Source organism: Bombina bombina, chromosome 7, assembly GCF_027579735.1.
Source record: "Bombina bombina isolate aBomBom1 chromosome 7, aBomBom1.pri, whole genome shotgun sequence".
Lineage (NCBI taxonomy): Eukaryota > Metazoa > Chordata > Amphibia > Anura > Bombinatoridae > Bombina > Bombina bombina.
The window spans coordinates 312,015,168-312,031,208 of record NC_069505.1 but is presented as its reverse complement, the minus strand read 5'-3'; the positions used below and the strand labels follow the sequence as shown (position 1 = coordinate 312,031,208).

At 38.4% G+C, this 16,041-nt stretch overlaps 1 protein-coding gene across 1 annotated transcript in view; it reads left to right on the top strand.

Annotated features, from left to right (window-relative positions):
• The window catches only part of IL17RC (interleukin 17 receptor C), a 263,169-nt gene extending 253,194 nt beyond the window's left edge, over positions 1-9,975 (top strand). Inside the window, exon 17 of the mRNA XM_053689379.1 lies at positions 9,043-9,975. Within this exon, the coding sequence (XP_053545354.1) occupies positions 9,043-9,716 (674 nt within the window). The 3' untranslated portion in view covers positions 9,717-9,975. The remainder of the gene's footprint in view (positions 1-9,042) is intronic.
• Positions 9,976-16,041: the final 6,066 nt, after the last annotated feature.

The window sequence follows — 16,041 nt, the reverse complement described above, 5'->3', positions numbered from 1 at the left end:
TCTCATACAGAGCTCTTGTTGTCTTTTCTTCGCTCCCACGGTTGGAAGGTGCATCTGATTCCAGCCACAAGAGTAGTGTTTTTAGGGACCATAATAGACTCCCTACTAATGAAGATATTTCTGACAGAGGTCAGAAAAACAAAGATCTTCCTTCAGTCCTCTCCTCGGCCGACAGTGGCACTATGTATGAAGGTAATTAGTCTGATGGTAGCTTCCATGGACATCATTCTATTTGCTCAGCTCCATCTCAGACCTCTGCAGTTATGCATGTTAAGGCAATGGAACGGGGGACTGTGTGAATCTGTCTCCACAAATAGTTCTGGATCACGTGACAAGGGACTCTCTTCTGTGGTGGTTGTCTCAGGAACACCTCTCCCAGGGAACTTGCTTTTGCAGACCTTCCTGGGTGATCATGACCACGGATGCCAGCCTTCTAGGTTAGGGAGCAATTTGGGGGTCATTGAAGACTCAGGGTCTTTGGACTCTGGGAGGAGTCAGTTCTCCCTATAAACATTCTAGAACTGAGAGTGATTTTCAATGCTCTACTAGCCTGGCCCCAGTTAGCCTTAGCCCGGTTTATCAGGTTCCAGTCGGACAACATAACATCGGTGGTGTACATCAACCACCCGGGGGGAACTCGGAGTTCCTTGGCCATGACAGAGGTGGCACTGATAATCCAGTGGGTGGAGTCTCACAACTATTGTCTTTCTGTGATCCACATCCCAGGAGTGGACAATTGGAAGGCGGATTCTCTGAGCCGACAGACCTTTCATCCGGGGGAGTGGGAACTCCATCCGGAAGTATTTTCCAGTTTAATCCTCAATTGAGGGCAGCCAGAACTGGATCTCATGGTTTCTCGGCAGAATGCCAAGCTTCTGAGGTACAGCTTAAGGTCAAGGATCCGCAGGCTTTCTTGATAGATGCTCTGCAGTCCCCTGGAATTTCAGTCTAGCATACATATTTCCTCTGTTCGCCCCTCCTGTCAAGAGTCATTGCTCGGATCAAGCAGGAGAGGACGTCTGTGATTCTCATAGCACCGGCGTGGCCTCACAGGATCTGGTATGCAGATCTAGTTGAAATGCCATCTCTACCTCCGTGGAGACTCCCTCTGAAGAAGGACCTTCTACTTCAGGGTCCTTTTCTTCATCCAAATCTCGTTTCTCTGAAGCTGACTGCTTGGAGATTCGGTCATTGAGACCATGATTCAGGCTCGTAAGCCTGTGACAAGAAAGATTTACTATAAGATCTGTCTCTCTAAAGTCAAGCTTCTGGCGATTCCTTACAAGGTCAAAACCTTGTTTGGACTGCACAACAGTTTGATTGTAGTGTTGGAAGTGGGACACATTGTTTTATTTTGGGTGTAGATCACTTAATGGAAAAGTTTATAACACAGGTAAAAAGTAATTCACCAAAAATGCCTGTGAAACCTAAAGGAAAAAAAAATTAAGTTTGCAGATACCAGTGTTGACACTCCGACGGACGTTGCATTGTTGGTTATTGACACCCAGGCTTTGATTGGTCAATTGACGGCTATCTTTTCCCCTCAATTTGATGTAATTAAAAAAGAACTAGGAGTTATCTCTTCGGTGATAGGGGCACTTTCTACAGAGGTTAAACAGTTCTCAACTAGAATAGTCAAAGCGGAGAATAGAATTTCGTCATTAGAAGATAAGGTCAATGCCCAAGAAAAGGTACTCCAAACACAGGAGGCCAAATTAAATAATATGCAATTATGCCTGGAGGACCTGGAAGATCGTTCCAGGCGTAATAATATTAGGATTATAGGTCTGCCAGAATTACCTGAGTTTGAGGATCTAATTAAATTTACATCCATTACCTTACCTCAGGCTATAGGTATGCCAGCTCAGTCTCTACCCCTAGCAATAGAAAGGGCACACAGAATTGGTCCCAAGAGAACCTCAGCAGATGGTCCCTTAAAACCAAGGATGTGTATATTTAAACTCCTAAAATTTCAAGACAAACTAGAAGTATCTAAATTGTTCAAGAAAGCTGATGCTCTGATATTTGGGAACAGTAAGATTTTACTGTTCCAGGATTTTTCCCTTAAGACTTCCTCCAGGAGGAAAGTGATGGCACCATATTGCTCCCAATTGATCAGTAAAGGTATAAAAGCCCGTTTACTTTATCCTGCTAGAATTATAGTGGAAGATTGTGGTGATTAAAAAATAAATATTCAAAAAAAGAGACACTTTCATATAAAATAATATAGAGACTTTTATAAGAATATGTATTAGAGTTTAATTTGTTGATTGAAGGAGGTTAGTTGGTTGTAAACAGGATTTATATTTATTTTTAGATGTATTATCTAATTGTACAGAATATGAAGGAATGGGACTGTTATTATAATGTATCAGTTAAAAGTCAGCCATGCAAGGTAACACCTCGTATTCATGGTCCGAAAGATCCCCTCGCATATTTAGAACTGGGTGATAAATATGTGCATAATCTCCCATCCTCTTTTTTGAACCAGATTGTTCTAGAATACGAATACTACAATAAACCAGTAAGGTTGTAAACGTAATGTATGTAATAAGCCAACGCCTGACTTTCAATGACCTGGAAAATGCTTGTTTATACTATTAGATTAGAGTCAATGTTTATGATTGTGTTGAAAATTAATAATAATAATAAAAAAAAAAAAAAACCTTGTTTGGATCCGGTTTGGCAGAAATAATCTCTGATATTACGGATGGAAAAGGGTCTTTTCTACCTCAAGATAAGAAGAATAGGCCTAAAGGAGGTCAGAGTAATTTTCGTTCCTTTCGTAACTTCAGAGGAAAGCCTTCCCCTTCTTCTTCCAAGCAGGAATAATCCAAGTCTTCTTGGGAACCCAATCAGTCTTGGAACAAGGGGAAAAAAAATCAAAGAAACCCGCAGCTGATTCCAAATCAGCATGAAGGGTTTGTCCCCGATCCGGAATTGGATCAGGTGGGGGCAGACTTCCTCAGTTCTCTCAAGCCTGGATACAAGATGTCCGAGATCCCTGGACTGTAACATAGAATCCCAGGGTTACAAGTTGGAATTCAAGACTTTTCCTCCTAGAAGCAGATTCCATCTCTCAAGATTATCTGCAGACCAGATAAAGAGAGAGACGTTATTGAAATGTATACAACATCATTCCTCCCTGGGAGTGATAGTTCCAGTTCCAGTGCAGGAACAGGGTCTCAGGTCCTACTCCAACCTATTTGTGGTTCCCCAAAAAGAGGGAACTTTCGGTCCCATTCTAGACTTGAAGTGTCTAAACAAGTTTCTGAAAGTTCCATCCTTCAAGATGGAGACTATACGCTCCATTCTTCCTTTAGTACAAGAGAGTCAGTTCATGACAAGTATAGACCTAAAGGATGCGTATCTTCATGTTCCTATTCACAGGGACCATCACAGATTCTTAAAATGTGCCTTTCTGGACAAACATTTCCAGTTTGTGGCCCTTCCATTTGGTCTAACAACGGCTCCCAGACTTTTTTCAAAGGTTCTGGGGGCTCTTTTGGCAGTGATCCGTTCTGGTGGGATTGCTGTGGCACCCTACCTGGACGACATATTGGTTCAGGCACCATCTTTTCAACAAGCAAAATCTCACACAGAGATATTGTTGTCTTTTCTTCGTTCCCACGGATGGAATGTGAATCTGGAAAAATGCTCCCTTTCCCCTGCTACAAGAGTAGTGTTCTTAGGGACCATAATAGATTAATAGGGGTGGGATCGGAGTGCCTAGCAGATGAAGGCTAAGGTATGGTGAACTGGCAGGAGTGCTAATAAGTGAAAAAACAAGTCTTGATAAAGGCCCATATAAAGGGGCCGAAACGCGTTTACTCTGAACTGGTAAGCCTATTTTCTATACACTGTCACTGTTGAAAGCAATCTGCACTATCGTATTTATTTTTACACAGGAGGACCTAAAGAAGATTCTCACAGATCACCAAGGAATGGGACTCACCCAATTGATTCATCACAAAGAATCAACTTTGCATTGCATTTTTATTTTTTCATCCTTTTTCTTCATTTTTGCATTTTTTTCTGCACTTTTACTCACTTTATTTTTATATTTTCCATTTTTTTGTTTTGTTTTTTGTTTTGTGTTTTATATATATATATATATATATATATATATATATATAGTATGTTTAATAATCATCACTAAGCCCATTTATCTGACTTCATAGTCAATTCATATCAATTTCATATTGGCTTCATATTGACTTTATCTGTTACACTAACGACATCACACTCTTCAGGATATTTTTAGTAATTTTCATCTTTTACCACGTTGTAATTTTCATCACCACCACTTTGGATTCACATCTACTTATTTACTTTATACACTAGTTTTTTGGTCACTATTTCACATCAGTGTGATTTATTATTATTGTTGTGTTTAATTTTCCACTCTTTCATTTATATCTTGCTGTAACTTAGCATTTAAGAAGAGTTCAGTCACCCTAGAATTAATCAGGATATCTAGTCAGGATTTCCAAGTCCATATTGGCTATCAAGGCTAGCGGGATTAACTATCCACTCCCCTTGGTATCATTTTGGGGAAACCATTTGGTATTTTATAACATTTGTTTTTATTTTTTATATTTGTTTTTACTTTTGTGCATGGATCTATGCTTTTAGTCTGTTAGAATGTAATAATGTTTTTTCACTTATTAGCACTCCTGTCAGTTCACCATACCTTAGCCTTCATCTGCTAGGCGCTCCGATCCCACCCCTATTTCTCTATGATTAACAATTTGGTATGCTAGGTACCAGTTGATTGGAGCTAAAGGTACCCACCGAGCCCTCCTTGGTGCTTGATCATCTGTATAGGACCATAATAGATTCTCTATTGATGAATATTTTTCTGACAGAGGTCAGGAAAAATAAAATAATTTCCTCTTGCCTCTCTTTAAGCTACTGCTCATCCTTCAGTGGCTCAATATATGGAGGTAATCAGTCTGATGGTGGCTTTCATGGACATCATTCCTTTTGCTCGATTCCATTTGAGAGATCTCCAGTTCTGTATGCTCACACAATGGAATGGCGACCATGCAGATCTACCTCAGAGTTAGATCATTCGTCAAGGGACTCTTTTTCATGGTGGATTTCTCAGGAACAATCGTGGCTTACATCAATCACCAGGGAGGAACTCAGAGTTCCTTAGTCATGAAGGAGGTTAATCAGATTCTTCAGTGGGCAGAGACCCACAATTGCTGTCTATCTGACATCCACATTCCAGGAGTAGACAACTGGGAAGCGGATTTTCTGAACAGACAGACTTTTCATCCTGGGGAGTGGGAACTCCATCCGGAGGGGTTTTCCAGCTTAGTCCTCAAATGGGGAGTGCTGGAGTTAGATCTGATGGAGTCCCGTCAGAACGCCAAGCTTCCAAGGTATGGTTCAAGGTCAAGAGATCCACAAAGCCGTTCTGATAGTTGCTCTGGCGGTTCCTTGGGTTTTCAGGTTGGCATACCCGTTTCCTCTGTTTGCTCTCCTTACACGAGTCAATGCTCGTATCATACAGGAGAAGGCGTCAGTGATTCTAATAGCCCCGGTGTGGCCTCACAGGATCTGATTTGCAGACCTAGTGGAGATGTCATCTCTCCCACCTTGGAGACTACCTCTGAGAAAGGACCTCCTGATTCAGAGTCCCTTCCTTCATCCAAATCTCGTTTCTCTGAAGTTGACTGCTTGGAGATTGAAAACTTAATTCTGTCTAAGCGAGGTTTTTCTGAGTCGGTCATTGAAAGCCTGCTACTAGAAAGATTTATAATAAGATATGGCGTAAATATCTTTATTGGTGTGAATCCAAGTGCTACTCTTGAAGTAGAATTAGAATTCCTAGAATGTTATCTTTTCTTCAGAAAGGCCTGGAATTGGATTGTCAGTGAGTACCCTGAAGGGTCAGATTTCTGCTTTATAAGTTTTACTACATAAACGTTTGGCGGATGTGCCAGATGTGCAATCTTTTTGTCAGGCCTTGGTCAAAATCAGGCCTGTCTTTAAGTCTGTTGCTCCTCCTTGGAGCCTTAACCTTGTTCTTAAAGTTTTACAGCTGGCTCCGTTTGAGCCGTTGCATTCCATAGACATTACGTTGTTATCTTGGAAGGTTTTGTTTCTTGTTGCTATCTATTCTGCTCGAAGAGTCTCAGAACTTTCAGCTCTGCAGTGTGATTCACCTTATCTTATTTTTCATGCCGATAAGGCGGTTCTTTGTACTAAGTTAGGTTTCCTTCCTGAAGTTGTTTCTAATAGAAATATCAATCAGGAAATTGTTGTTCCCTCTCTGTGTCCTAATCCTACTTCTTGCAAATAACCTTTGTTACACAATTTGGATGTTATACATGCTCTTAAATTCTACTTACAGTTGAGTAAGGATTTTTGCCAGTCCTCTGCCCTCTTTGTCTGTTTCTCTGGGAAATGTAAAGGTCAGAAAGCTACTGCTACTACTCTTTCTTTTTGGTTACAAAGTATAATTCATTTGGCTTATGAGACTGCTGGACAGCAGCCTCCTGAGAGAATTATGGCTCATTCCACATGAGCCATTTCCTCTTCTTGGGCTTTCAAAAACCTAAGCTTCTGTGGATCAAATTTGCAAGGCTGTAACTTGGTCTTCTCTACATACTTTTTCCAAATTTGATATTTTTCCCTCGATTGAGGCTTCTTTTGGGAGAAAGGTTTTCAAGCGGTGGTGCCTTCTGTTTAGGACTGCCTGTCTTGTCCCTTCCTAATTGTCCGTGTCCTCCAGCTTAGGTATTGCTTCCCAACAGTAATTACTGAAGCCATGGACTCACCATATCTTAGAAAGAAAAACAAAATTTATGCTTACCTGATAAATTTATTTCCGGATATGGTGAGTCCACGGCCCCACCCTTTTAAGACAGTTCTTTTGACTATAACCTCAGGCACCTCTACACCTTGTGTTACTCTTTTTTCTCCATTTCCCTTTGGTCGAATGATTGCGGGTTGTGGGTAAGGGAGTGATACTTAGCAGTTTAACTGTGGTGCTCTTTGCCTCCTCCTGCTGGCCAGGAGAGAGATTCCCAACCGTAATTACTCAAGCCGTGGACTCACCATATCCGTAAAGAAAGAAATTTGTCAGGTAAGCATACATTTTTGTTTTTTTAAATGTTTGTATTTATAGTTTTGTTCATTACGTGCCTAAGCATAAGAAGATATTTTATTGTTTTTTCCAATTTTTATCCAGTTTATATACCTTTAGTGCAGGTACGTGCCTAACATGAATTGTCTAAGCCCAATTTTCTTTAATTTTTTTTTTTTACATATAATGGTCACAGTTTGTGATATTGTGTTTTATTATGATAAATTAGTGTGTACAAACAATTGTGATGATGCTGGATGAGTATAGCGGTCAATTAGGGATAAAAATACCGTTTAATTTTAATGGATATTAAACACTTTTAGCCTACAATGTAAAAATATGTACTAAAAAAACAACAACTTTGCTATATACATTCATTATTAATTTTGCCCCTCTTTCATGTAATTTACCTCCGAAAATTGTGGGATTTCCAATTCCACTGAGTTGCTACAAACTAAATCTATTCTGCTGAGGGTAATTTCCGAATGTAAATCCATAACAACTACATATTCTACACTCAGCTATTTTGACACACAATCAATGTAAATCCTTTATTTAGTTTATGGTATCCGGAGGTGTAATGTTTAGTTTTATCCTTTATATAGGTAACACTGAATGTTGGGACAGGGAAGGGTCATGCAGGGGATGGTTAATAAGGGCATTGGGCTGAAGTGGTCCACAAATTAGTGTTGCCCAGAGCCCCGGCCTCCGCAAATGCTAAGGCCCTGCAAACAATTCTCCTCAGCAAAATGGGTTTGATAAGGTAAACCTAGGTTTCAACATAGAAGACCCCATTACTTGATAAAAACAAAAGTACTTTTATAGAAGCTAAAATTTTACATTTATTTCTTCAGATAATACAATTTAAAACTTAAATTATTATTAGACTTGTCTTTGCTTTGAATACATCACTATATTATTATTATTGTTACCATTTATTTGTATAGACCAGCAGACTTCTGTAGCGCTATAATTATTAATAAATAGACATAGCAAGAGAATTCTACTGGATGAGTCAAATGTGTCTGCTGCAAAAGTAATCTTGGCCTTTGAGGGACACTAAACCCACATTTTTTCTTTCATGATTCAGATAGAGCATGAAATTGAAGCAACTTTCTAATTTACTCCTATTATCAATTTTTCTTCGTTCTCTTGCTATCTTTATTTAAAAAGTAGGAATGTAAATCTTAGCAGCCAGACCATTTTAGGTTCAGCACCATGGATAATGCTTGCTTATTGGAGGCTGACATTTAGCCACCAATAAGCAAGCATAACCCAGGTTCTCAACCAAAAATGGGCCGGCTCCTATACATCACATTCCTTCTTTTAAAATAAAGATAGCAAGAGAACGAAGAAAAATTGATAATAGGAGTAAATTAGAAAGTTGCTTAAAATTGCATGCGCTATCTGAATCATGAAAGAAAACATTTGGGTTTATTGTCCCTTTAAGTGCAGCGTTTTATGACTTTGTACTTAAAGTGACAGTAAACACCTTGAGATTTTTATATACAATATTTAGTTAGGTGTAATGAAACAAATTTGCAGTATATTTTTTGCATTTATTCATTTTTTATTTAGTTTTCCCTCTTTACAAGTAATTTAGCTCTGAAAATTGAGCAATTTCTAATTTGACTTCTGGCTAACTCTACTACATACCTCTCTCTAATTGACTTTATCACAAAACAAGTGCTAAACAAAGCAATTTATACTAACTTAGTTCACAGATAGCAAGGCTAGTTATTGTCAAAGGTCCAGATTAGCTTCTCTAAATAAGGCAAACAGTGGGTTGAGTTTGATTATTGGAAAATAATTGCAGTAAAAAGAATGTTAATTTGTTTTAAAAATGTTATGACTTGGCTGATATGTTATTCTATAGCAACACAACAGAGAGGAGAAATTAAATAGATAAGAGATTAAAAAACATTTTTTATTTTGTATTGTAGATGAAACATTCAACCATCGTAAAGTCTTAATTCTGTACTCCCCCGATAACCGCGCATATGAAGAACTTGTGAACGTTTTAGCATCCTCTTTAAAGGAGCTGAAACTGGACGTGGTGCTGGATCAGTGGCACCGTACGGATATGAACAAAGTTAACCCTTTGCCATGGTATCAGTCACAAAAAACATCAGTTTTGGAAGATAACGGCATTATCATCCTACTCTTTTCTGAAGGTGCCAAACAGCGATACTTGGAGTGGAAAGAAAAAACGCCCTTCCCAAAAGCCAGTTGCGACCCTTATGGAGCTTTTGGGGCCATATTAAACTGTATCTTTCCCGATTTTCTCTATCGGACAACAGCAGGTCGATATGTAGTTGCATGCTTTGATCATCAGTTTAACCGAGGCGACATTCCAGAAGTATTCCGGGTTGTTCCTAATCTCACTTTGCCCTCACAATTGGTAGAATTGTTGACCGAACTTGCAGGGTCCAAACTGAAGGCAAAACTAAAAAAGAGAATGCTGCAGCGGCTCTCTGCAAAGGTCAGAAAGAAACTGCAGAGTCCCATGCAGAAATGCCAACTGGATGGGCATCAGACAATCCCACTGGACAAACAGATACCTGTTTCATTGTATTCAGAAGGAAACGAGTTAATGGAATTACACAATTTAATTTAAAGTACTGTTATATTTCAGACTGCACAGCATGGTGTAATTTCTTAGTATGTACTGAGGCTAGTTTTGTTGTTGGGGCTTATACATTGAAGCCATTCATATAGGCCTATTTATAAAAAGTCTGTCGGACCTGATCCAACAATGCGGATCAGGTCCGACAGACATCGCTGAATGCGGAGAGCAATACGCTCTCCGTATTCAGCATTGCACCAGAAGCTTACAAGAGCTGCTGGTGCAACGCCGCCCCCTATAGACTCGCGGCCAGCAGGGGGTTGTCAATCAACCCGATCGTACTCGATGGGGTTGATTTGTGCCGATGTCGGCGGACAGGTTATGGAGCAGCGGTCTTTAGACCGCTGCTTCATAACTGCTGTTTCTAGCGAGTCTGAAGACTCGCCAGAAACACGGGCCCTCAAGCTCCATACAGAGCTTGATAGATAGGCCCCATAGCCTATAAGAACCTAGAAAGTAGTAACGAAAATAGATAAAGCTGGGTTTCCAGGTAAGATTTTTAGGACTACCTTTTATGAGAACAGGTTTAAAAAGCAGTTTATTATATACACCAAATATGTTAGCAGAGCTCTCAGCCATCCTACATTTTGATTGGCTGTCACATCAACTCTGTGTGTGACAAGCTATGCTAAAAACTATTATGGCACTACCCTTGGACCACCTTGACTCCGCCTTCTAGCCGTTCCATCTAAAACTCGAATGTGGCTAGTTATGTGTTATTGGGTCCTAACAAAGGAATTAGGAAACCTCAATATGAAGGCTAGTGGAGATTCATTGGCACCTAAAACAGTTTGAATTACTAAAGGGTGCAGAAGTACAAATTGTATTTAAAGTGGACATAATTGATATTCTTGTTCAGACATTCTGACTTGTGAACTGCAAAATGAATGGATCTAAAAAATGTGTTAAAAATGACGTGTAAAAAAAGAAATTGACAGGACAATGTGTATAAATTTGTTTATATGAAGGAATCTGCTCTACGCTATATGTAAGTTTTAAATATATATATATGTGCTGATATTCAGTATATACCAGTTAGTTTCTGTGAAACAAAATTTGAAAACCAATTCAGAGCTGTAAAACTCATACAAAGGTGCTTTAAATACAAAATGTAAAAAATATTTAATATTATTGATGATGATATTTTCACTTACCACACCATGAAAGTCAAAATTAAACTTTCTTGATTCAATTTTTTTTGTTTTGTGTACATATCCTTTACTTTATGGTAGCCGTGTTTGCAACAATGTATAACATTGCTGCAACAACTGCTGCCATATAGGGCTCCAGACGTGTGCTCCTCTGCCTTCCTATTTGATCATAGAATGTGAAATTTAAAGAAAAAAAAAATCTAATTTATTTCAATATAAATCGTGAAAGTTTTTTTTGACTATCGTGTCCCTTTAAATAAATTGTGTGTAGTACAGTTTTAGTGATGTAATTTAAACCTGCAGGTCAGGTATTTACTTATTTGATGTGTAAATGCTATGACATGATAAAAATATCAATGCTCTGTATTATAGAAATTCTCCTCTCTTTATCATACTAAACATGTTAATAAACATTTTGAAAATGCAGCAATAAAGTTTGCTAAATTTAACTGTCACCGATTTAAAGAACACTATTAGCATTGTAGCATTTATGTAGCTTACACTGATAATTGATAAACAACATTTTTGTGTTTTTAAATTTACTCTTAACCAAAAACATATTTTTATTTGTATTATAATTGGATATTTCACTATATTGGGCAGTTATTGGCAGGCATTGATGGTTACATATAGCCATCAATCAGCAAGCGCAACCCAGGTGCTGAACCAAAAATGGTCTAGCTCCCAAGCTTTGCATTCCTACTTTTCAAATAATGATAGCAAGAGAACGAAGACAAATTGATAACAGGAGTACATCAAAATTGGGTTTAGTATCCCTTTAAGAATGCTGTTTGACATTTTTTTTTGTTTTGTTTTGATAAAAAATTGCAGCCTCATGTCATTCATATATTGCATAGCCTCATATATCAATTAATTGCACAGCCCTAATTCAGATAGAGCATGCGATTTTACACAACTTTCCAACTGATTTATATTTTCTAATTTGCTTTGTTCGCTTGACATCCTTTGTTGATGAGCATACTTAAGAAGGCTAAGGTGCAGTAATGCACTACTGGGAGTTAACTGCTGATTGGTGGTGTTTGTATATGGCTCTTGTCATTTGCTCACTTGATTTCAACAAAGAATATAAAGAAAATTAAGCAAATTTGATAACAGAAGTAAATTTGAAAGTTGTTTAAAAATGTATGTTCAGTCTGAATCCTGAAAGAAAAAAATTGTGTTCCATGTCCCTTTAATCTACTTTAAATAATTTTTAGAGAAAGCTACAATAGAAATTGGTGCAGAAATCTCCATGGGGTATAGTATCCCCTTGTTTGGGAAATAATGACTATTTTAAAGATATATACATCTTTAAAGACATATTAAAAGAAGATTTAAATACCCTTTGGGTTTATGTAAATGTAATTTGCCACCCACTCCCTACAACAGCCAAAAGCAACATCAATCTAGGCTGCAAATTGCCTAAACCAGATATTTGATTTACAACATTTACAAATTACAGAATTTGCCTTTTTGGGAGCGTAAAACAAACCTAATTTTTACTTTAAGGGACAGGAAACGTCAAATTTTTCTATTATAATTAGGGATAGAACATTTAATTTTTACCAACTTTTAAGTTTACTTTTATAATCAAATTTGAACTTGTTTTCCTTTCCTGAAGGAACAGCACTGTACTACTGGCAGCTAGCTGAACACATCTAGTTAGCCAATCACAAGAGACAAATGTGTGCAGGCACTACTCAGCAGCTAGCTCCCACTAGTGTACGATGTGTGCATATTCATTTTCAACAATGGATCTGATTCTTTCAAGTTTAATGTGGACTTTCCTATCGCTTTAAAAGAAAATATATTTAATGTCCTTTTAAACACTAAAAACTTGCAAATGTTTACAAAATAACACCCAATGACTGAAATTAAAAATATCAACAAAAATAATTTAAAATTTTTAGATGTCAGTTTTAAAATAAATATTATTTCTTGAAAAATGTCTTGAGATTAAAGCTCCAGCCCTATAAAAAAGCTAGGTTCAACATGTAGGTCTCATCATTCTAAATACTAGTGCACAGAGAGAGTATGCAACGTTCGCCCACTCATGGCAATCTGTATAGAGCATGGTTCCGCAAACTTTTCCTTTAAAGGGTAATTTAGTAAGGATATGCAAGGATATTGTGTAGGTACTTCTTTAATGAGAGAAAAACAAATTTAAACAATTTTTATGGATGAAATTCAAACAACAGGGTACAAATATCCAAATCCATAATTCCAAAATCCTGACTTTCATTAAAAGATTTTATTTCTAATGGCATGGAGAGTGGGAATTCAACTCCTGGCCACCAGGTGGAGGCAAAGAACACCCCAGCAAAGTTAAAAATCAACCCCCTTCTCACAATCCCCAGTCATTCATTGCCTGTGTACATCGTAGGTGGTGTGCGAAGATGATATCTGATGAAAATCAAGTTTTTAATCCTTTAATGGGTAAGGATTGGAGCTATGCTGTGTCCATGTAATCTTCTTTAGTAAGAGTAATGGTGGATTTTAGAAGTTGGAAGACGGTGAGGTAGTCCTTGCTTACCTTCCAACATTTATGCTACCCCTATATAGAAAACCAGGGTTGGTTACTCTGTTTTTCTTTGTCTACAGGTCCCTGTCAGAGGTCAGAGTCTGTCTTACCTGTTGCTGTACCTGCCCTGCAGCAGATCCACAGGTAAGTGTTTTTTGCCTTCTAGGTGAGAAGGATGCAGGACTTAGGAATTTCATTTTAAAAGGATGGATCTTAATGGGACTGGATATCCCTTTAATTGGGGGATTTATTATGGGCAGCAGAACAGGGCACTGCTCTCTCATAGGAGAGAGAAAGGCTCTTTATTTTAGGCTTAGACATTGTCTTTATACTGGTTGGTGTATAAGGGGCAGTGTTATATATATATATATATATATATATATATATATATATTTATTTATTTTTTAAATTGGCACAGTGTGTATTTACCCTTAGTCGTATCAAGGTACTTTTTCTTTAAGGATAGTTAGTTTGACGGCTCTTTTTCTTTTTGAGTTCTTGTTCCTTTGACAAATGTCTTTACTGTGCAGATGCCCAGGTAATACCGCCTGTGCAATTTTGTTCCTCATGCCTAAATAAAGTGTTATTGTCTAAAAATAAAGATTCCCTATCTGAGCCTTCTTTCTCTCAGGATAATGCTATTCAGGTTATGCCTCAGCTTTCTCCTAAAACGTCCAAGTCTTTGACAGTTTCACACGCAGTGCCCTGAGGTTCCTCTCAGTCAGCCCCTGGGAGTTTATATTTACCAGAGGATTTTGCTGCACAATTAACTTCTGCAGTTTCTGCGGCTTTAAGTGCTTTACCTTCTTCTGGTAAGAGAAAAAGGAAATCTAAGAACATTTCTAAGAGTTCTGATTGCGCCAAGGCTGCTTTAGTCAGTCTATCTCAGTTATCTAGCGAGGATCATTCCTTTGCAGCGTCTGAGGGCGAGAACTCTGATTCTGAATCTGCGGTTGCTAGTACAGTAAATTCTGAGGTTAATTTTAGATTTTAGCTTAAACATCTCAGTTTACATTTGAAGGAGGTTTTAGCTACTTTGGATGACTCTGAATCAATTGCAGAGGCTAATAAGCTGAACAGAGTTTTTGATATCAAACCAAATCTGTGGAGGTTTTTCCTGTTCCAGATCACATGTCTGACATTATATCTCAGGAATGGGAGAAGCCGGGTGTTCCCTTTTCCCCATCACCTGTGTTTAAAAAGATGTTTCCTGTTGCTGACTCTGTGCAAGATCTTTGGCACACTGTTCCTAAAGAAGAGAGGGGGTTATATCCAGCTTAGCCAAGGGAACCATTATTCTTCTTGAGGCTACACTTCCTCCTTCAGGGACCCTATGTTTAAGAAACTGGAGGGTTATTTAAGAAAGATGTTTCTTCATCAGGGTTTGCAATGGCAACCAGTTGCTAGTATTTCAACAGTTGCTGGTGCAGCCTCTAATTGGTGTGAATTCTTGTCTGACCTAATTTCAGAGGAGACTACTATTCTAAAGCCAGCTAATACTTTTATCTGTGATGCCAGCATGCAAGTTGTTAGGCTGGGAGCCAAAATGTCTAGTTTTGCGGTTCTAGCTCACAGAGCCCTGTGGCTAAAATCTTGGTCTGCAGATGTGACTGCCAAGTCCAAACTTCTGTCTCTACCCTTTAAGGGTAAGACTTTATTTGTTTCTGGTCTGGCTGAGATCCTTTCCTCTGTTACTGGTTGAAAGGGAGCCTTTCTGCCACAGGACAAGAAGGGTAGACCCAAAGGTAGCCAGACTTTGAAGTTACGAAAGGAACGAAAATTAGGACAGAAATCGTCCTTATCTTCTAAACCTGAGCAAGCCAAGACCTCATGGAGATCTAGCCAGCCTTGGAATAGGGGTAAGTAATCCAAGAAACCTTCCACTGAATCTAAATCAAGATGAAGGGGCCGCACCGATCCAGTCCTGGATCAAGTGTGGGGCAGGCTTTTTTTCTTTCAGCAGGCTTTGAGATGTCCCAGATTTGAGATGTCCCAGATCCTTGAGCAGTGGAAGTAGTCTCCCAGGGATACAAGATAGGATTCAAATCTTGTCCCCCCAGGGGCAGATTTCTCCTATCAAGATTATCTGTAAATCAGGTAAAGAGAGAGGCTTTCTTAAAGGGACACTGAACCCATATTTTTTCTTTCGGAATTCAGATAGAGTATGCAATTTTAAGCAACTTTCTAATTTACTCCTATTATCAAATTTTCTTAATTCTCTTGGTATCTTTATTTGAAAAGTAAGAATTTAAGTTTAGATGCAGGCCCATTATTTGTGAACAACCTGGGTTGTTCTTGCTGATTAGTGGATAAATTCACCCACCAATAAACAAGTACTGTCCAGGGTTCTGAACAAAAATAGCTTAGATGCCTTCGTTTTCAAATAAAGATAGCAAGAGAACAAAGAAAAATTGATAATAGGAGTAAATTAGAAAGTTGCTTAAAATTGCATGCTTTATTTGAATCACAAAAGAAAAAAATTGGGTTCAGTGTCCCTGTGTAAGGGATCTGATTGTCCCAGTTTCTATGGCAGAACAAGGTCAGGGATTATATTCCAATCTATTTGTGGTTCATAAAAAAGAGGGAACTTTTCAACCCATTCTAGACCTCAAATGTCTCAACAAATTTCTCAAGATTCCGTCTT